This window comes from Ptychodera flava, chromosome 11 (assembly GCF_041260155.1).
Source record: "Ptychodera flava strain L36383 chromosome 11, AS_Pfla_20210202, whole genome shotgun sequence".
Taxonomy (NCBI): Eukaryota; Metazoa; Hemichordata; class Enteropneusta; family Ptychoderidae; genus Ptychodera; species Ptychodera flava.
The window spans coordinates 25,216,279-25,238,717 of record NC_091938.1 but is presented as its reverse complement, the minus strand read 5'-3'; the positions used below and the strand labels follow the sequence as shown (position 1 = coordinate 25,238,717).

Sequence of the window (22,439 nt, the reverse complement as noted above, 5' to 3'; positions counted from 1 at the left end):
ACGTACAGACTCGTCCGAAAGTCAAAGCCTAAAAGTATTCCTCCGCACTGCACTGAACCCGCTCTCACGACAAAAAAAATAATCATACGAAGTTCACACCCGCTCCTACTTCCGAGTTTCGAATATACACAGAAAATGTGTCTAAGCGTTCGTTTGTCGTAAATTCCTTTCACATAAACAAAAATCTTTCATCCATGGAATACAACATAGTCCTAGGCGTATTAGGTCAAAAGGCATGTGTGACTTATAGCTTGCATACGTCACTCGTAATATGAAGTACAGGCCAGTACTTCTGCTCGTACAATGTCAGTTTCGAGACAATTACATACCTCAAGACGGGGAATAGCGCAATTGCGCAGCCTAGATGAAAAATACATGCTAGGATGATCGCCTCATAGGCGGCGCAAATAAAAAAGTTTTTATTTTAAATTTTCATATCGGAGCTGAAATTTACGGTCGGTCGAGAGATGACAAACACAACAATTAAAAATGTCGCCCTTACGTATAAATAAATCACGGGAAAGGATCGTCTGTTGTTTGACGTTTAGGCTATTCACTGTATTATCTTATTAGTTTATTTTTCTTACAAGTTTGCTCTTGACAACATGTTTATCGATCGTTTGATTGAAAATAAGCCATGAAAACTTGAAAGTTGATGTACTCTGACCGAATTGTATTGATATTAGCGGCGAACCGAGTCCCAAACTTTTTAAAGTTCGTCCAAAGTCCACTGCGTTGATGAATGGACATGAGAACGCGCACGTACCCGAAAATTTCGGCAGTATCGTGACATGGCATTACTAAATGCATCATTTTATAAGAAACTATCAGTCCTTGGTTGCCTCTTTCAAGTATGCGATGAGGTTTCTTCTGTCTTCTTGTGACGGCACCGGTTTGAAGAATAGCTTTGTTCCCGGCACGTAGGCACGGGGATCGGCCATGTATTCATCAAGCGTCTTCTCTGTCCACGTGATGTTTCTCTCCTTCCAATTTTCCTGGTCTCGATATTTGAACCCTTCTAATTCGCCGGCTTTTCGGTCGAACAGGTTCTGTAGGTTAGGGCCAAACTTGTGCTTACCACCCTTCTCGATCGTGTGGCAGTGCTCACATTCTCGAAGGAAAACCTCCCTCCCCTTCACGGGGTCACCTGAGGTCTCGGGAGTGGGTGCGGTTGCAGGCGTTGATGGTTTCTGGCCCATGGTCGATGATTTCTGCACGTCGAAGCCGTTTCAGTCGATGTATCCCAAACGTCCAGGCAGTATCAAGGAAATCTGAGAAAGGACACCTTGGGATCAAGTCCGTAATGGTTAAACCTGAGCTCGGGCACCTGAGGCCTGACGAAGATAATAGACGGACTGTTGAAAGCCACAAACACCGGCAAAATGTCAACAACGCTGGCGCTATTGATTCATGAACTCAGATAACCTCTCCCAGTTTCCTACCGCTTAACTTGCTGTTATTTTTCAAAGTTCATGACCCCATCAGAACATTTAATGTTTTGCAAAGTTTGTAGAAATCGAAGCTACGATTGTCGTAGAGCAAAGGCCAAATTACTGCACTGAAATGTATATATCGGACCACGCATAATGAAAACGTTTCACCGTGGAACAAGAATGTATGTTGAAACAGATGAAGAAAATTATACACACTAGGGGGCATACTTTCCCACAATGCTTTACGTCGACTGCATCTATACGCACTTCCGTGTTAATGTTTATGGTACAGTGACAGACCAGCCAGTCCCAAACCTTTCAGCTGTACCTGCGAAATGATGTATGAGTGAAATAGCCGATCCCCTCTCTGGAAGAAAGAAAAAAGTATCATCCTGCTGGAGCTGCTACCTGAAATATTTAACCGGTATGTTGGACGTCGGAATATGACACGCAACGCGGCCTTTCGTTGAGCTGAGGCGGTGCAGTAGACCTGTGTACTGAAACTGAAACGTTCGTGAGAGTGCATTCGCAAATCGAAAGTAACTGTGAATGCAATAGCTTGTGAACTCTGAACCCAACATCGACAGCGAACGCTCGGTAACCATAGCTGAATTCCAGCAATTGATATGGCATCGTTTGAGTCGAGTGCAAGTCCGAAGATCGTATCCGAAGAAGACGAAATGCCGAAGCAACCGCTCAAGCGACTGGAACATGCCATTCACATGTTTACGAAAGTTGCCATTCCAACAGATTTAGACAGACTGGCCCAACACAGAGGTAACATCGAAAAGGTATGAATTACAACCTAACTTTCGACGTCATTATATAATCTCTGTTCCGTTTTACATTTGGCTGTTGATTAAAACCCGCAAAGTCAATAGGATTTGTTTACAAGTGACTAATGATCATACAAGGCGCATTTCGTCAACACATCATGAATGGTCGTGTTTGTAAACAATCCTGTTATGTTGTACCTGACACGGGCTCTTCACACAATGTATTGAGGAAGCCAGCCTATTCGATATATCAGGCTGGCGTCGCATTTCGCAATTCTTTGCCGGATGTCGCAATGCGTGGTTCAGGTTGCCGTAAGTAGATCAGTAGGTTGAGGGACCGTGGTTCAGTTCGTATGAAGAGTCAGCTCCGCCCGTGACTTTTTCGAACCACGAAAGGCCTAAAAGAAGTCTGAAGCCGCAGCTTTTCTAGCAAGACATTTCCTCATTGTTTGCTGCCATGGATACCGAACGAAAAGCAAACACTGATTTACAACATCATCACGTGTCTTGTGGCACAGTGTTATTATTATCACTATTACATGTATTAGCTAAATAATGGTGGAGCATAACTTTTCATAATAAACTTGTGGTTTCAAAAAAAAGACATAATTAGCATGTCTTTGTTGTGGTTTTCAGCAAGAAGCTTACATAGAATGTGTCGTTCAGCATGTTCAGTTCTCAGTTTGTACGTAAACAATGCTTTAGTATCAGGGTACGGGATCTAATGTTACACAGGTCCTCCATGATGCACATCTGTACATCATGTGGACATCACAGGGGCCGAGTCTGTTACACAGGTCCTCCATGATGCACATCTGTACATCATGTGGACATCACAGGGGCCGAGTCTGTTACACAGGTCCTCCATGATGCACATCTGTACATCATGTGGACATCACAGGGGTCGCTCAACAAAAGTTTCAGGTGATTCTGAATAAATTTACCTTCATTTTAAAATTAAATGAAAATACCAGTAAAAAAGGCAGAGTTCTGTTGCAACACCACAGTACTCTTTTGATTTCCCCTTGGTGTACACACCACAACTGGCCAAAGCAGCTAGACAATAGAGGTCTTTAGGCAAGGTTAATCAGTTCAAATGGCCTTTAAAATGTCCTTGAACAATCAGAAGTGTCAAACAAAGATGATATTACACATGCAGATAAAAACAGTCCTTTGTAATTGACGCTGGTGCAATCAGTTCCATTGAAAGTATCTGTTCAGACTGTGACCTTTATAGATACAGGATTATGATATGGATCTGACAAAACAACACATGCACGGGTTATTTCCTCATTCTTTGCATTCTAGCTCTCAAACCTTTCCTTGAGAATAACAAATTTTCTCTATATCCATTGCAAATTCATTTTTTTCTGTCTTTCAGTACCAAAGATTGCAAGAATGGGAAAAATTAAACGTTGAATTGATAAATGCAAGCAGGACTGTTCAGGTATGTTTATTTACATACATACATAGATAAATACATACATACATACATACATACATACATACATACATACATACATACATACATACATAGATACATAAGGACAGACAGACACCATATACTTACATACATACATACATACATACATACATACATACATACATACATACATACATACATACATACATACATACATACATAGATACATACATATATACATACATGCATGTATTTGTACTTATGCTTATATGCATATGTAATGTTTACATACATATATACATGATACATACATACATACAGAGATACATAAGTATGTACATACGTATGTGTACATAGATTGTATATACATTCTTAATTAATTTCCACAGCAACTGAAAGCAAATGTCCGAGAGATGGAGAAAACAAGGAACCAGATACGGGATGAAGACTTGGACAAATTTGATGCCAGGGTCCTGCCCATCAAGGAGGAAGCCATATCTGCCGTCATGTCATTCATTGATTTACATGGAAGCGATGACGAACCTCTAAGTCATAGAACAATGACAGATAATGTACAAACAGTGGATGGAAGAAATGGTACGAAATGTAAAACATATCGTTTGTCAAGCATCCTCTTTCAGTAATCTGTAGGGTGGTGATCATTTGATTCAATAGCAAATGAAACAAATATATTGCTGGTCGGACAGTAATGCCAAAATTAATTTTAAGTATCATTGAAAAATCGCTCAAAAATCATCAAGGCTGTGTTGTTTTTCCAAGACTTTAAATTGTCACAAAATAATCTGATGCCTGTTATTGCTAATTATGGGAACACATCTCATTTTTACCAAAAATCATACTCATGCAAGAAGTAGCACTGTATGATCTTTGTGTTTTCTGAAGTTCAATAATTTATCTTATTTTCATAGACACAGAAGCAAACACCCATTGTATATAAACATGTCAACTCTGCATATGTGATGGAGCCATGTTCAGCAAGTACATGCTGTATGTTCCAAGAAGACTGGAAATTTTGATCACGTAACATTTGTCACTTAGGGTCAGCGGAACTACCCTGCAATGCTATTCTTACAAAATAGGTGTCACATAATAGGTTTTCAAACTGCGCTTCTTGCCAGTAATCTTCCTTGGCAAAAGATCTAGGGTATGCTATAGATTTTGGGTCTGGTGTGAAATGTTTGTTTGCTGTTTATCTGCCCCAACAATGATACCAGTACAGGAATTCTGTGGAATATGAGTATCTCTTCCGCATGGTATCCCAGATGAAATTGATTTGATCAGTGTGAATGTCTTGCCTTTGCAGCTGTAGGAGAGATGGACAGCGATGAAAGTGAGTCTCATCCTGCGCAACCATGGCAACAAGAGAGGCAGCGAGAACTTCAACAACAAGAGCAGATGATGGTCGTCCAAGAAGCGGAAGCCAAGGAATCCTGGCACACGCTAAGAGGCAACTTGGTGGAGTTAAATTCCATGATACATGATTTCTCCACCATGGTGCATGTAAGTACTCGTTCTGTCTCTCTCTATTGGTTGAGCTCATTCTGTAAAAGTGACACTATCGAAGGTGACAGTGTGCGTCAAATGTGAAAAAAAAAGTTTATAATAGCACCAAAAGTGTTGTGAAATTTGCAAAACAATTGCATTTTTGTCACAAGGTTTGTCTCAGTGGGCCATGGTTCCTCTGACATTTTGACATCACTGAGGAACAGAGGAGAAAATTGTGTCATTAAGAGTTCCTTGTGATTGCGTGTACTGCGATAGGTCAAAGTAAAAAGGAAAAATTTAAATCATGGTTTCATCCAATCCAAACAGAACATTGTACCTAAAAGTCTAATCTGGCCCTCTACTTCTCAAATATTTGTGTTTTTGCAGGAAGTTATCACTGTCTGACCCAGTAATATTATCCAATATATTATGCAACTCTTGGCTTGACCTAAATTCTTTTTCCCTCCATTTGTTGATCAACATTGTTTTAAATTCACAAGTGAAGTGTACGTGGATGTTTGACCCCATGATAGTGTGATTAAGTTTCATTGTTTGTTACCCCTTAGAGCCAAGGTGTTCTATACATATGCTGGTGAGAAGATTACCAAAGGAGCACTTCATTTGTGCAAAGTTGCATGTTTTATGTATATTTATAATTTGTATAATGTTTGCATGAACTATATGTGTGTACCATATGTATGTGTGTGTATGTGCGTGTGTGTGTGTGTCAATAATTTGTTTCTGTAATTGGAAACTCTGCATGTTAATGCTTGATTGATTTTCCCAATTAAGAAGGAGTATGGCTTGAAGTTTTCTCAAGGAATTTGAAAGTTTTAGCAAAAGCCTGAAGCTTTCTTTAAGGCTCATATTTTCCAAATACATGAAAGCCATACTCTCAAATGGGCTGAAAGTGTTGTTCTTGAAATTTTCTGTTTCAGGACCAACAAGAAAAAGTGGACAGTATTGTAGATAATGTCGACAGTGCACACGGCAATGTACAACAAGGTGTTTTGAATCTAGGAGGGGTAAATCAGACAAATTTGTTAAAAGTTTTCTTCTGCATTCTACTTGCCTGTGGAGTGAAATCACTGGCTTGTCTCTTAATCTTGTGGCAGATGTTTTGCATGTAGATACATTTTTCTCATATTTTGCATTGGTTCAGCATGAAAAAAGAGAACAGCTCATCTAACTACAGCAATGGGCAGAATAAGATTACACTTGTGACAACGGCCTGCCAACAATCAAACATTTCCTGTTTGTTTATTACACATATGTATAAACATGCTCGTACACATAGATGCATGCATACATGTAGCTGCATGCAGATGCAGGCACAAGCTGTCTTGAGTTGTGTGAAGAAAATGATTCATGAAGTTGAAGGCAGCTCATTAAGTGTCTGCAAAGAGGCAAATCTCTCACCACACTGCTGACTCCAAGTTCAACACTGATTGGTGATTATCGTACTATATTTCATGGACGCAATGCATTATGAAACCTTTAGAGTCACAAGCAAATTCGGTATTTCAGTATTATTTACATCACAAAGATTCGACCATGAGAATGTACAAAATATTTAAATGTTGCCCTCTTTCATTTTCTCCCAGGCTGCCAAGTACAAAGCAATGATCATTCCAGTTGCTGGTGCCGTTATAGGGGGCGCTGTCGGAGGACCCGTCGGATTGCTTGCTGGGGCAAAGCTTGGCATGGCCGCGGCCGTCGGCGGGGGACTCGTCGGCTTTACTGGTGGCAAACTAATCAAAAGCAGACAGGACAAAATCAATGAAATTGAACTTCAGAACCTATCTTCGACTCAGAGACAGTGGAAATCAACTCCTGAATTGAATTTTGAAGGTGGAAGCCAAGACTCCTGAAAAGAGAGAAACTCGTGATAAACTTCTCCTATCATCAGTCACAATGTCAGGCTAAATCAAACGCTATTGATTATTCTACTGGGGTTGACATCCATAGATATGCCCAGTTTATTCTCTAAAACCAGATATGCCAAGCTTTAACCCTTTCACCACCATGGTTTGTCCCAAATCCATTGTTTTCTATGGTAAAGTTGGACCTGTATACAGGGAACTGGGGGTGAAAGGGTTGAAACTTACAAAAACAGGCCACAGATTTTGACATGTTCCAGACTCAAAATACAACCTTCTTTTTAAAACGTTTCTGTTAATGCTCTAGTGAATGCATGTCATGGATATACCTTGGCGGCATATCGGTACAAAGCATGTACATTTTACACGACAATCGTAATGTAACTTCATGTACATTGTTGGTAATACTACTGTTTATGTATCTCATGGTAAAGTGGATTTGATCTGCACAAAGCTTGCCACCGACACCGCCTGCACAGACATTTACCTTTCTTGCCATGAAACTGTGAAGTTAGGAGAAAAGTGGTGACATGCTGTGCATTTTAAGACAGAATCTTCCCATTGGATGAAAATTTGATGCATGTGTCGAACACATTCACCAATTGGTCTGACTTAGAAACACAAAGACTAGACAAGAACCAATCAGAGATAACCTTACAAGACTGACGGAGGGGAGTTCAGCTGACTTGATTAACGGCTTACATGTAGCAATTTTTACAAAAGTTGTCTGTGATTGTCAATTTGTGTGTTAAATACCAGGTGCACACCAGGTGCATGAATGCTACAATAGACGACAGTAGCTAACTCTGTATGAAGCATTGCACACAGGTTTCACAGCAAGTGAGGCTACCCACAATTCTCCATGATCTGTACACACGGAGATCACTCACTGAACTTAAGCAAATTTCTTCTGTACACAGAACAACTCGGTCCATATTTCAAAATTCTGGCAACATAGTTCTGATAATCATAATTTTGTGATTTCTCACTGTGAATATTGAGAAGATCAAACACTTTTCCGTGGAGGAGATAGCAATTTTGTAATTTTGTCGACATAGATTTTTGACAGCCATACACAATATTTTCAAGGAAACTAAGGGAATAAGTTGCATCTATGTTGGCAAAAGAAAGGGTATTGATTTTTTTTAATGTTCGTAACAAAGGAAATTTGCATGTCTGACAGATGGTATGATGAGAATATCTTAGTTGCTGATAACTTTATCTTGGCAAGTGTGCAATTTTTAGCACCTCCAAACATCGACTTCTCATTCAATTTACTCTTGAATTTTAAACGTAATCAATAATGTTGGAACATAGTTTAAACAAATAATCCTGAACTTAAATTGTAAGTTACAAATTGTTAAGAATAGATAAAATTGAAAAAGCCTTTAGCAAAAAATGTCTGAGTGAACAAATCAAGGGAATTGTGGGTAGCCTCACTTACTGTGCGGACAGGTTTCAATCAATTTATCATGTAGCAGTGTCAAGATGTTCAAGTTTTCATAGAAATTTACTCGATAGAAAATTAAGAGACACACTTGTAACAGAGGAGGAATGCAGTCCTGGAACAATCTTACAAAATGAAAATTCACAGAATGGTTTGCCATCTCCTGTTCAGAATTAACCTTTTCGCAAGTGGTGGGGACAAACTCTGGCACCCACACAAAATTTTAGATATCTTTGAAAAGTGTGCCACTGTCTTCTTAAGATTGATACACTTTTCACAAAGTACTTATTGGACTTGACTTTGAACAGCATTAGCACATTTGGTGAGAACAGCAAGTGATGGCAACAAGCTGGGGACACAGGCCTATAGAGGGCAGTGTGCATCTGCTAGCATGCCATCCAATACTGGTACATGTATTATCAGAGTATTACACAGTGAATTTTTTCTTGAATTTTTTTAACGTCCTTCACTAGATCCATGTTTGGGATATTGTGAGTACTGGTACATACTAAGTGATTTTTTTTGTATATTTATTTATTTTATGGCAATATAGTTGTGGTGAACTCCAAGAGTGAAGATATTCATTCAGAGCATCAGAAATATTAATGATACGTCCAGTAGCCATATTGCTGTATATGACTCTATTACAAAATTCTTTATGATTACAAGAGCCAATTTTTCTTGTCGGTAATGAGTTTATGTATTGTCTGGTTGTGTTCATCTCATTCAGTACGGCGTAAATTTTTCTACTACAATGTGGCTATTTCCTATTGCAATCCATGTAGGACTATTAATATTCTTCTGTCTCCACTATGATGGATTACTGAATGGTTGTCCAAGATGTACGTACAATTTTTAAACAAATCTAAGCATACACACAAATACCATGGTGCTGCATGCTTTATAAGTATGAATATTTGTCAGTTTTTCATCGGTATTAAATGTTGCCAATTTCTTTGACCATTCTTGTCTTTGTGTGTGACAAACAGTCGCTTCAGTAGAGATTGGTTTGCGATTGCAAACGAAAAGGGAAGCATATGGTACAATGCACCATACCTTGTGCAACAAGTGCTGAGGAAAGAGCGCCCTCTATGGTGACAATTCTCCCTTTTTTTACATTCTGCAAACCAATGTCCACTGAGCCTGCTTCTGCCATAACAAGATCTATTTGAAAAGTTCCTCACTGTATTCCAAGTTTCAGTGATGAAAATGAATGTGAACATGTGTACTGGTTAGTGTCTGAAAAGAATCTGCTGATGTGCTGACGATAGCCAATGGACTACACTGTTAATGTAGACTGACAACACACGCACACACAATCACACACACCACTAAAATTGGCGATTGACTCTAGTCACCGGACTTACAGCAATGTTGACAAAAGCAAATGTTATGTCAAGGGCCAGTAGCTGAAACTTTTGATAATTTTTTTCACATTTTTGTTTTACATGTCAACAATAAATTTTTGTTGCACTCCCTAAAGCACCCTCTGCTCAGCTTGTCAACATTGGCATGCTTGTGTATAAGGTGCATTTTAACTGCTGACAAGTAACTTTTGATCAAGACAATTTACTAGTCAAGAACAGGTCAAATTGACAAGCTGAATACTGTGCATCTCAACATGCATTTTGAGGGGTAGAAAATTAAACTGTATTTGACATACAAAACAAAACTATAGGTAGTTAAAATTACAGCCACTGCCCCGTTAAACAGGAACTTCCCTACGAAAGCCAGATTATCGTACTGATTATGTAAAAAAGCCACGCTACTGATCGGACGTGCCTTGTTTGGTCCCAGAATCCCATATATTTTGCCATATTGTCTTGCATATGTGTCTATGAATACATAATGAGTAAACTTAAGTCGAAAACAAACTGTAATTTTTTTTTTTTGTCGGAGAACGCATATCTTTCAAAATGTGTTCCCTGTACGACCATTTGATCTCTCTTTGCATCACGAAAGTGCCCATCATGATTATTCAAATTGATCACACGGTGAAAGCGATGTTATGAGGATTCAAAAACTCCCGCCCAGTGTATGCAAACAGCAACGTCATCAGAAATCCCCCTATTGTGCACCCATGGTCCTGTAACTTCCCGCTAAAAGACAAGATCTGAGCCGTGTGTACAAGCTACATGTATTTGTGCATCTGTTTTAAACAAAAGACACTGACAAAGATGATGTTCAATGTAACTCTTTCTTTATTAAAAAAGAAACTTATCTCTGAAATTAGAAGAATCAACTCCCCACACACAAAAAAAGTTTCATGTTTGACATTTTCATAGATTTTAAAATTATCAACTTACAGCTCTAAATTTTTTTCACAAAATTTGATGAATGAAATAAGCAGCATTATTGGCTTATTACGTGTCTGAACATTTTTTAACAAATTACCCAGATAAGACCTTGTTTGCTGTGCAGTTAAGATGGGGTGAAATTTGACTTTACTATAGCGCCCTCAGTGGCTGAAACGTGCCAAAGTAGTTAGAATATATGAACAATATATTGCCAGTCATGACAACTGTCAATCTACTACTCTGTGGTTAGTTACAGTGATTTGATCAATGCTGCTTTGCATTTTTGATCAAGTCTGTCAGAAATATTTTCCACGAACAGGATGTCTTAGTCATTATTACAAAAATTGCCAGGCTTATAAACATGCATCTATGAGATGATTATATTCCTTGTTCTTCCTCCATACAGGCCCTGCAAGCTTCTGGATTTGACAAAAAGTAACCCTGATTAGATGAAAACAAGACCCTCGTTGCAATTTCATACATTTCAAAGTCGTACTGTTCAGTGGACTTGACACATGCACAGAATTATCAAGGTCATGAATCATCAAGTTGCAAACAAGTGATAAATAATTTGTATTGTATCATTATTTGAGGCTCTATAAAATCCACTCTTTGATTATAAATTATTTGGAAACTAATTATAATCAAGAATTTACTTTCAAAATTAGAAAAAAGTGTATATATTCAAAACTTCAAACAATGCAGGTGCATTACTGTTTGTAAGAGTTTGATTGAATTTCGCAGCAAAACACTGAAACAAGTACTGAGATGCCATAAACCTGGGGAGTCTTTCCACAGAGCTTCTGAAGAACAGTGAACAAAAGAATGGTTGATATCAACACTGAGGGCGCTTTCTTGGGCATTTCTCCTACAAAAAGTCGAGGGCGCTCTCCTACAGCTCATCCTTGAGCAGTGTGTAGCGGTTCTCGCTGGGCTTAAGCTTGACAAAAGTGCTCTCTGGTGGGATTGATGCCTCTTCTTTTTTCTGTTCCTCTGATGACTCCACTTTACCCTGTGTAGGCTTGGATGGTGCAGCTGTTGGGTCTGGCCCATGATGGAATTCCCGATGGAGTTTTCCCGAGTGCAGGTCTGCGATAAATTGTTTCAAAACACCTGGTATCCTGAAAGAAAATTATGGATACATTCAGCGATGCAACATTATTTTCTGTATAAATACAAAATCAATTGGTTTAATGGAGAAACAGGAAAAGAGGCCGGAAGTAATTTCTAAATGATCATGAAAATCACATCTTCAAGCTATTGTGTCCCCTGTGTACAAATGATTGATTTAGAGTCTCCATCTTCAGCTTATACACTCAGCTTGCAAAATGTGTAAACTGCATTGCTATCATTGACGAGAGAATTCTGGTCTGGACTTGAATTTAAAAGTAAATAATAAAGGTGCATTTTACACGAAAACACGCTGTGTTGACAACCTAAATAGTGGATGTTTCAGCAGCAGAACAAGAACTTGCAATTGACATACGAAACAAAAAACACTGAAATAATCAGTCAAAACAGGACAGCTGCTGGTACTTTAAACCTGTATTAACGGAAGTGGTTTTTAGATTTAGTGTAACTTGTTGTATTTGTCAAGTGCACAGTTTTACTGCTAGTATTTGCAGTCTCTTGATAATTTACAGATATTCACAATCAGATTGGTACACATTCTTTCATTTGAAGGAACAACAGCTACTTTTTCATTGTCTTTATTCTATTAAAGGTATACTGTCACCTGTTCCAATTTTGGCACAGTTACCATGGAAAGAGGAAAGTCTAACCAATCACAGATTTGAGCGGGTGGCCGCTTTTTAAAAACAGTGCCCTCACATGGGCATTTTGAATACCAAGGAACACCCCTTTGACCATATATGGACATATTTAGATTACAGGTGACTGTATACCTTTAAAGAAGAGATTTATTTTTCTCCCCTAGGCACTAAAGAGTGTTGAAAAATACAGTAATATTCTTGCCAACACAATGCACTGGGTATGATAGCCAGTGTTATCGTCAACGATGAATTCTTATCAGGTAGGTGTCAACAATACACCTATCCGACACACAAAGAGGCTGTACTGATGAGTTGAGCTATTGGCATTTGTTGGAATGGTGCATGGAGTATGATGAGAAACCATATATTACAAATGGAACTAAAAAATTGGAAAGTACAAAAAAAATTTACGTTTTATGGAGCTGTTATTTACTTTTCAAAATTTGTCTGATGTCACACTCAGCTGCCAAACGTCACCATCAAAACAGAAAGCACAAACATTCACGGTGTATACACAGTTGCATTGATCTCCCCAGGATTTTCTGATAGAGTGGCGGCTAATTTGCATAACAATAAATGTAATTGTTATGGTAATGAGTTTCTATTGTTTACCAAAATTATAGAGTGGCGGCCACCACTCTATAATAGCTCTGGGGAGAACACTGAGTTGCATTGTTGAAAATACCAATGATCTCAACTTACCCTAGTTTACTGATGTCTGGAAATAAGTACATGTGTCTGAAGCTGTCGATTGCCAAGAGAGGCAGGTCTTTTGGTTGTTTGCCGAGATGATGCAACGGATGGGTGAATTTTGTACCGTCAGCTGTTAGGAAATTCACACTACCTGTAAAGTCCAAAATAGAGTCAAAATGACTTCCTGAGCATTGTGGATATAAAAAAGTGAGATCTTCTGCTATATCCTTTGGTACTAATTCAAAAATTTCCATGGGACACAGGGGAATGAAAAAATGTTTCTTTCGCAATATGTCTAAAATTTTGACACTTGATTGGAAAAGGAGCTGTATTTAACTTGAGTATGTTACACATAAAACAGAGCTTTGATTTTCCGTTTGAAATAATTGTTCCTAATATAGTACAATGTAAGACGTGAGCTAGATGAATATTCCACATTGATAATCGAAATCGTTTGCATAAAAATTGAATACCAAAACAATGCTCATTAATTTGCATAAATGAATGCACCTCACATCTTGCACTAATTGCAAAATATGGTGGAAAACAGTAGTGTGCTTCCAGGGGTTTCGTTAAAAGCCGGCCACCGGCCATATGGCCGGCTGTAAGGCGATCACGGCCGCCTGTAATTACCTGAAAATCATGTAATTGTTGTGCCGCTTACAGGAATGAATAGCTGGTAACAAATACAGCATATCGGTAAAAGTTTACAATGATCTGTATCCTTCATGCTGAATTACTTGTTTACAACGCTTTTGCGAGGTTTTCAGTGAAAAGTTTGTGGTCGTTGGTTCGCATAGGTGTATCGTGCGGTACTGGTACAGCTATACAGCACGGAACCCGTCTGTACAACGTACACAGGGTGGTTGGAGGTTAGGGGTCATTGAGCATGTGCAGTAACGCAACATAATGTCGGCCTGGGCCATACGTAGTTGAAATAAACTCAGTTCGGTCGAAATGGAAACAGTTAGACGGGTTGGTTGATTAAGAAGGGTACAATGGATGGCAATTTCTCAGATCATTTTGATACTCATGCGGCGTTTTATGAATATCTCTGAGGAAAGGTTTCTTCTGAATGCATCAGCAATCGCCCACAGCTATCCGTGGCCGCAGATTGTGTTAAACAACGGCTTGCTTGTCAATGTAGTCAACGTTCGCGTTCGTTCTTGGATTTTAATGACTGAGAGCCAAACGTTTGACTTGCTTCAACTCTGTGGGCATATAAATATCAAAACAGAATAAATTGAAGGTGTAAACTTTAGCAGACTGTGACGTTGAGTGGTAGGCTGTAAAAACGGTCCGGAGAGACCGTGCTGTAGCACAGTTGTTTGTGGTTTCATACACCGTACACGGCAATGCAGGAAGTAGGGAAATTGAATTACCAGCCACTGTACACATGTATCGCCAAGTTCGAGACGGATTTCGCGCACCAAAAGCCACAATAATTCTTCCAAAAAACCAACATCGATGGCTCCAAATACATCTCTGAATTCATATTTTCTATGCTCTTTGCGTCAAAGATGATCTCCAATGCATTTTTGAGTGTGGTTTCCGAAGGGACCCATGCTTTCAACATAAAATGAACACTTTTTTACAACAGTCATTCATGATTTGAAAGTAGCGGCACCTTGATTCAGGCTATCTATACTGTTGTCTCTGATCGTTTGAAAAATGCAAATACTTTTTTAAATAAAGTTATCATGTGTGATTGATGTACCGTTTTGTCGAGTTATTATAGCTAATTTGGAACCGTGTCGGGGGGGGGGGCTGCCATATCCAAACATCCTCATGCTTGGACGTTGGTACGGCTTGGCCGCCTGTAATTTTCATTTGGCCCCTGTTTCAAAACTTAGTGAAACCCCTGGCTTCTGAGAAAATTTGCTTCCTATCCATTTGGTACCTGAACAGAGGCCTAACCCAGCTGCTGAGAACGGCAAGATATACAATACTACTAAGAAGACATGGTTGCAGCAATTCTCTCTTCTGATGCTTAATTTTTAAATAAATTTATTTATTTATGCAAAACATTAACAAACACTCTTTTAGTATGCAAATCAACTGATAAAGAATCATTATCAATGGAATATATTCATAAGTCCAAATTGCTGGTATCTAAACAATTTGGTTTGAAAGTATTTTCATAATTCTGTTGTGAAACGATATAATTGAATCCTCTCCCTGACAATATCTACCCCAAAAGGATACTATAAATTTTGACATCTATTACTGACAAAAAAATCTCACCAACCTTTTTCGTGAATAAGTTCTCGAGAGACTATCTGATTGAATGTTGCAACGGTGGCAGAGTCCTCAGGTTTGTGGAACAGAATGACGAACGGTAGACCTTCCTCAGTGAGTTCCTGCAAAGCGCATTGTCAGTGGGTCAATATCAAACGTACGACATAGATTCATTGCATGGTATGACTGGCTGCAGTGTTATTATCAGTCATGGAAATGCTGTTTTCAACGGAATTTCATGTCTGTTCCATAGAAGTCCATTCACACATGAATACAAACATCATTGCTATGATCTGATGAATTGTTTTAATCAATCAAAATTAGCACATCAAACCACATCAGGTGTAACACAAACAGAGCATTCACATTGTCGCGTAGTCACAATGTCCAAACAGTCATGACAGGTGAACCTATAGAGCGCCCTCTACGACCTAGTATTTTGCTTTAACACAATTGTATAAGTGTATTGAGCAGTATGATAAATGCAGTTCTTTCTGAATTGAATGAAACCTTGTGCACCAGTGTTGTAATATACTTATCTGAAGCTTAGCTAAGTTAGAATGCCCCTCAGGGACAGATATTCAGACTCTCATACTTTACAATACATGTATTTTCTTGGTCTGCCACTTACGGGCATTCATTTTGGAGCTCTTGGAGTCACTAAAGTTTTCACTGGCTTACTTTTGTGAAAATCGATAATTTAATTTTACCCCATAGAGTTAAACAAAGGGATGGCAACCATTTTGAATTTCAAGTGTCGGTAAATCTTAGGTAATCTGTGCAAAAAATTATCTCTCAATTTCAAGGAACATACTCCCTAAATGAGTATATTACTAATTTTTTCAATATTATAGATATTGTAGTGATATTGATCAAATGCAATGAAAGTGATACACTTCCAAAAAGGACACAAGTACCTCGGGACTGGTGTACTAATCATGCATATCAAAGTATCAACATTGATGACGCAGCAAACTGATAAGCTTGTCTCGCCATCAACTCACCTCTCCATTTTCAAATGTGATTTCTCTGATCAGTGGAACACACTTATCGTAGGACCATGTGTGCAGCAGATCAAAGTTTGTTAGCGCTCCGAGGTACAGCATATCTTGGTCTTTTGTCTGTGGCAGAAACAGATTAAAATTGTTGATCAAATTGCAATTTCACCAGCTTGAATTTCTTAAATATGTTTTTTTCACTCATGACAACTCCAAATATATGAGAAAGTCAACTACGAACAACAACCAAAAGTAATTGTGATTTTAATATTTCATACATCACCATCCATATTCAGATATTGATTAGCATAAAATGTGTGACTAAACAAATCAAATAGAACTTGTAAAATATACTTTGGTCTGAAAGTTTACAGAAATCAGGCACACTTTCAACTTAACTCATTTTTGGTAAATTTGGACTGTAACCAATCGGAAGAAAAGAATTAACATTCTGAAATCAATGGACAAACTCGCTATGTTTTTATTGAGTGTGATAAACCAAAGTGGGACATTATTTAACCCTGTACTCACCCTTGGTGGCCTGAATAAAATGTTGTTTCCTCCGGTCATTTCAGGACGAAACGTCTCCCTGAAAATGAAAGAGGGAACATACATAAGTGTATACAACAATTTAATGGTGTATTTCCTCTTTTTGTATCAACACTTTTCCTCATGCACAAACAGTTTTATAAAATACGCTTCACAAAATTTCAACTCGGCTAAAGGTCATGTGAACGACATGTGACAGCATTTGGACCAGCACTGCTGAGATGACTGTGGAGACAAAGTATGTATTAGTGAAAATACCTTTTCACTCACATCTGTTACAAACGTTAAATCCTATTTCTATGAAACTTTTCATTTTAATAGCGGTACGACAAACAGTTCTGCTTCGCAGCAGATTATGCTGACACGACAAAAGTCCAGTGGTTCCTGTGTGTCTGATGTCATTGTCCTCTTGGTATGAAGTAGATTGAAAAACCTAATATACTTTGTAGATTATACATTATCACTGTTTTTGCCGGACAGGCACTTCACAGCTGTCTTGGACAAAATCCTGCCTGGTTTATTACCGCTTCAAGATCATGCTTTGGTATAACACTGTTGCTTTCAACGGGAAGTGGAACCTTCATACTGACATCAGTGTATTTGCTCAGGTTTGCCTGATGGTTTAGGAAGCCCCCATACCATTTTTGCAAAGCCCTAGTAAGTGTGCATTGATATAGAAATGAGAACTCCAGTAGCATGGCTGCTAATAATTGCCCCAGTAAATTTTAGCTAAGCACAACCTTAACCGCATACATTGGAGACTGTAGATGGTGAAAGGATAAAAGAGAGATTTTCTTGACAGTTACTCTGCATATTTTCATATCTCCATATTTGGCAAAAAACGTACGTCAATCATATTTATTTGGTGATGTCAGTACATATAGTACTACAAAGTTTTGGTGGTATTGTTTTTTTTCTGTGGGCCTGGCTAAGTAAAAATGAATAATTAATAAAACTGAACAAATTTATTTGACAGTTATAAAACAGAGAAATGACAAAATGGAGCCATCAACATGAAACAACATGTAATGTTTTTAAAGATATTTACTTTTTGTAATTCCTAATTATGTGAATTTTTACCCTGACACAAAAAATATTTGACTAGCATCAGCACTGAAATAAGTCCTCTCTGTCTAGTATTAAACCAGACATTGGTTTCATTATAAGTCTTATCACTGGCATCAAATTGCCTGCCAATGACGCAAACTCCACAAATTGACACTGCAGCACTGATGTAATGATTCCATGACATAAGTCAAGCTGTGGAAATCACATCTATTCACAACAGGCCAAGCTGCTTCCTCAGAGGTCAAAGGTCCTCTGAACTGCCTTGTTTGTTTGTTTTGTTGTGGCAGAGAATCCCTGTTTTTCTGTTCCAGCATATGAGGTTAATGTCGTCTTACATATCTGAGCTAAAGATGACTTCTTGTCCATGCTGAGTTTTTTTCACACAGGATACATCATTGCAGTGTTACAAAATTGAAGATAAGATTTTGAATTTGTCTATTAACCTATCCACACTAACTAATTTTCCAAAATTGTTGTGATCCACTCACAGACAGCAAGATGTGATGAAACTGAAACATTTACACTTCCCCAGTCACCTTCAGCTGAAGACACAACAGCGTGCTGATGTGACCGAAATAAAAGTGAGATTATCATTTGATGTGGCACTGTCGTTTTGTCGGTATTATTCTGATGCCAATGATCACTATTTGACCTTGAAATTACATGTAATTATGCGTGAATTGCCCCAGATTTATAAGCGACAGCAAAGGTTACTTGGTTACATTAAACATACCCAATGCCAGCATAGAAGGCGCAGTCGTCTCGTAATGAACTGGCGACTCGTTGGTAAGTCATGTAATCTGCCGAGTCTTTTCTGTTGAAGAAGGCAATCATGTTTCTCTTCTTTTCCTGAAAAAAATTTAAAGGAAAACGAGAAATGACAAAAAAGTGTATGCTTGAACAACTTTAGGGGGCATGTTAACTTGTCAAACACTTCTTTGCAATGATTTTGCCATGCTGCTTCTTTGTAAGAGAAACTGCGTTTTGGAAATTACACAATTGAACTTTATAAAGTCGCTCACGACTGAGTGACGGCCACTTGAGCTTTCAGTCAAGTGAATAATTCTATAGATAATGCATCCTTTTTAACTGCTGCCCACATGACAATATTTCTTATATGAGAAGTACCGTATTACAGTGCTTCTGTGTGCGTGGGCACTTCACACTTAATCCACTCTATGCCAGACACAAAATGGCAAAATATCACAAGTCATTTAATATCAAAGATGAACGTATTTGACTGAAGGGCAGGACTAAAAATCTAAATTTCAAGGAAAAATATGATTAGTTTTCTTCTCAAAAACATCTGCTCATTTTTTCACCCCATAACTGATTATTGCTTATGGTAATTTTTCTTCTCACATTTAAAAAAAATTTTAAAAATAGTAAATTCATTTGTAATTTTTCATATTATTTTTTGATTTATTTACCATATCTTATGAATTACCCATTCCAGATTTTTCTACCATGTTGAAATACTTTTTGTGAAGAGAAATTTTTTCATCAATTTTTTCCTGTGATACACAGAAGCACGCAAACATTATATGTACATAGAGTCTTATGAAATGTTTCAAGCTTTTTCCTTCCTTTTTTGTTCCCCTTTTGTTTCTCTCCTTTGTTTTTGTCTTCTCTGAGCTGTTGTCTTGGTATGTTGAAATACTTGGGATTTGGTGTATCAATACAGCTTGTCTACGGACATAAAGTTCCCTTCTGTTACTGACGTATGAATTCAAGTTTTTATTTCAATTCACTTCAATGACGTAGTCAGAGATGAAATGAAGCTGGTTAGATATGGTATCAGATGTGAGTGATACGGACAAGAATAACAGATTACGCGGTGACAGGTTACATACAACTATTTGATGATTAATGCAGTGTTTTTACGGAACTTCAGGTATTGTGAAACTAAAACTCAATGAACAACCAAGAAAACTGGCAGAACTTGGACAGACTGGATACAAGAAGGCATGAAATCTGACACATGGATGACCATGTTAATTATATATCATGTATAATATGATTGATAAATATTAATTTTCGCGACATTTTGCCAGATATTTCAACAAGATGTACCTTAACCAATGGAAGATATAGGATGACATTTTTATCCATCAATCCCTTTTTAGCGCGATATTAAATGAATTATACCATGATTGGCAGGATTCTAACTGTGTTGACAGTTATTTGGTAAAGCAATTTTATTACACTGCAGTAATCAAAGGGTTGAATCAATTACATAACAACAGTAATTGCCTGTGTGCTTTGAGTTTATATCAATTAACTTACCAAATATCATGAAGGGAAATCCTTTACGCTTCAAATAGGACTTACTTTACAGCATGAAATGAAAGTGTGTTAACAACGAAAAATGAAATTCTCTGTGCTGCGTATGCAGCAATTAATTTCCCTAGGATTCCATATGAATTTATTCCATCCTAAAATCTGACTTTGGCTATTTCATGACATAGAAGTGAAGATATTACACTGTATACTTACATCAAGTTTGGTTTTGACATCGTCAAGCTGTTCCAACGCTGTTATAGGATCCTGGAGTTGTTGTTTGATAAAGTTCTGGAAAGCGTCCCGCGATCTCTGTCCCCGGTATTCCCGTTTTGCGACGCGGCCATTCCGGAACAATTTCAAGGTGGGATATTTTGATATATGATACCTTGAACTTATTTCCCCTGCACAAAGATAGAGGAGAGGAGAAGAAAAATCAAATATGATTTTCCTTTTAGAGATTTTTTCTTGCTGTTAAGTATCCATTACTTGCAGAATCCTGCAAAGGTAGTTCACTTTATCATACAGGCTAGAAACTCCAAAAGATAATACAAGGGAAGAATGCACGTCCAGAGCATAATATTTTCACAATTCTTTGCCAGTCTACAGTTTGTATGGACTTTTTAAAATTTGCATGAAACATTACGTTTCACTATCTTAATTTTTATGAAAACTGAACATTTACTCCCGCCACCCTTGAAAGAGACAACACTGAGAATGGCAATTTTTTTGAATTTATACTATCATTAACCCTTTGAGCGCCAAAGTCAATTTTTGTCACCTTTAGAAAATATACTCCAGTCAATCTTTTTTCAGATTTTTGTCAAAATTTTGATAACAAATTGTACCCAATGAAATGTGTTGCCCATTTGGGGTAAAATTATCAACAAATTACAGAAAAATTCGTAAAAATTGGTAAACATGTTGCACTAAAATTTTGGTGGGAACAATTATAGCACTCAAAGGGTTAACATAATTCATACACTTTATTGAAATTTGCATAGTGACCTCTATCATTTTTGCCCTTAAGATCAAAAACAGAAGTTTGATAATACCCTGAGCAATAAATGTGTTTAAAACTAATTTTGGAGGCAGGTATTTACTGGTATTAATAAAACCTGTTTCTACAAAACATTATATATGATCACATGGGCAGGTACGAGTTAGTTGCAAATTAACTAAACTATTAGAATACAGGCATGCCCTGTAATAAAATACCAGTGCATGTACATCTACAAGATTATTTATTACCTTGCGTAACTTTAGAAATTAAAGTAATTTCTGTACATCTCATGTACAATATAAAATACACTAAAATCAATTTTTTTTATCATTTTGAGATGAATTTTTGAAAGTCGATGGTACACATATTGCCTTGCAGCAGACAGTGGCAATATTTCATAAACCTTCGACAATATCCCAATTTTGTTAATGTCTTGTATATGACATTCCACTCAGTAATTTAGAAACACATTTCACAACTGAAGTTTTGAAAAATTATGATAGAATATTAATAATACATCAGTTGTGATTGTTTTTCCCTCTGAGCTGTAAAACCATTTTGAAGGCGTCCTGGGCATAAATATTGTCTGGTGCAGTGCAAATTCATATTTAACAAAATGATATCTAAATTTGAATGTATCTAAATTTGAAAATCATCCATGTTGAGAGATTAAAATCAAACGTCCCTAGAGTGTTTGCCACTCACTATTCAACATTCATTATTCATATGTAAATTAAACGACAAATTCCCACAAATATGACCGCTTTCTACTTTATATCACTTACCACTGAATTTCATATTTCAAATGTTGATAAGAATGGCTTATTCATTTACAACTTTGGATTTTTGCATGGTACATGCAAGTCTCAGTGAATGAAAACACAATAGGCAGTGGCTGGTATGTACACTCTTACTCATTGAAAAAAATGTCAATGCACATTTAAAACTAAAAATACCATGTACACAATTTTGTAAAGAATAATTTACATGCAAATATGATAACTATGTTAATATTAGAGTACCAAATTACGATGTTTGGTGATATGGGTTGACATAGACATTGAAAATGCCCTTTT

General features: G+C 37.5%; 3 protein-coding genes across 4 annotated transcripts in view; 1 reads left to right on the top strand and 2 right to left on the bottom strand.

The window, feature by feature from the left end:
* Positions 1-827: 827 nt before the first annotated feature.
* LOC139144439 (cytochrome c-like) lies at positions 828-1,199 on the bottom strand. Its single transcript, XM_070715139.1, has one exon. It carries the CDS (start codon positions 1,197-1,199, stop codon positions 828-830), a length of 372 nt encoding a protein of 123 aa, XP_070571240.1.
* A 458-nt stretch (positions 1,200-1,657) lies between these two features.
* Positions 1,658-9,425, top strand: LOC139143910 (syntaxin-17-like). Its single transcript, XM_070714515.1, has 7 exons — positions 1,658-2,224; positions 3,591-3,656; positions 4,022-4,229; positions 4,957-5,153; positions 6,077-6,163; positions 6,743-7,846; positions 8,474-9,425. The coding sequence occupies exons 1-6, from the start codon at positions 2,060-2,062 to the stop codon at positions 7,007-7,009; spliced, it is 990 nt and encodes a 329-aa protein (XP_070570616.1). The 5' UTR covers positions 1,658-2,059; the 3' UTR covers positions 7,010-7,846; positions 8,474-9,425.
* Positions 9,426-10,648: 1,223 nt separating this feature from the next.
* Positions 10,649-22,439, bottom strand: part of LOC139143909 (endoplasmic reticulum resident protein 44-like) — a 29,198-nt gene continuing 17,407 nt past the window's right edge. For both annotated transcript variants that reach the window (XM_070714513.1, XM_070714514.1), the window contains 7 exons: positions 20,577-20,764; positions 18,814-18,929; positions 16,995-17,052; positions 16,470-16,586; positions 15,476-15,587; positions 13,237-13,378; positions 10,649-11,883 (listed from right to left, as the gene is read on the bottom strand). In XM_070714513.1, the coding sequence (XP_070570614.1) occupies positions 11,655-11,883; positions 13,237-13,378; positions 15,476-15,587; positions 16,470-16,586; positions 16,995-17,052; positions 18,814-18,929; positions 20,577-20,764 (962 nt within the window). In that variant the 3' untranslated portion in view covers positions 10,649-11,654. The remainder of the gene's footprint in view (positions 11,884-13,236; positions 13,379-15,475; positions 15,588-16,469; positions 16,587-16,994; positions 17,053-18,813; positions 18,930-20,576; positions 20,765-22,439) is intronic.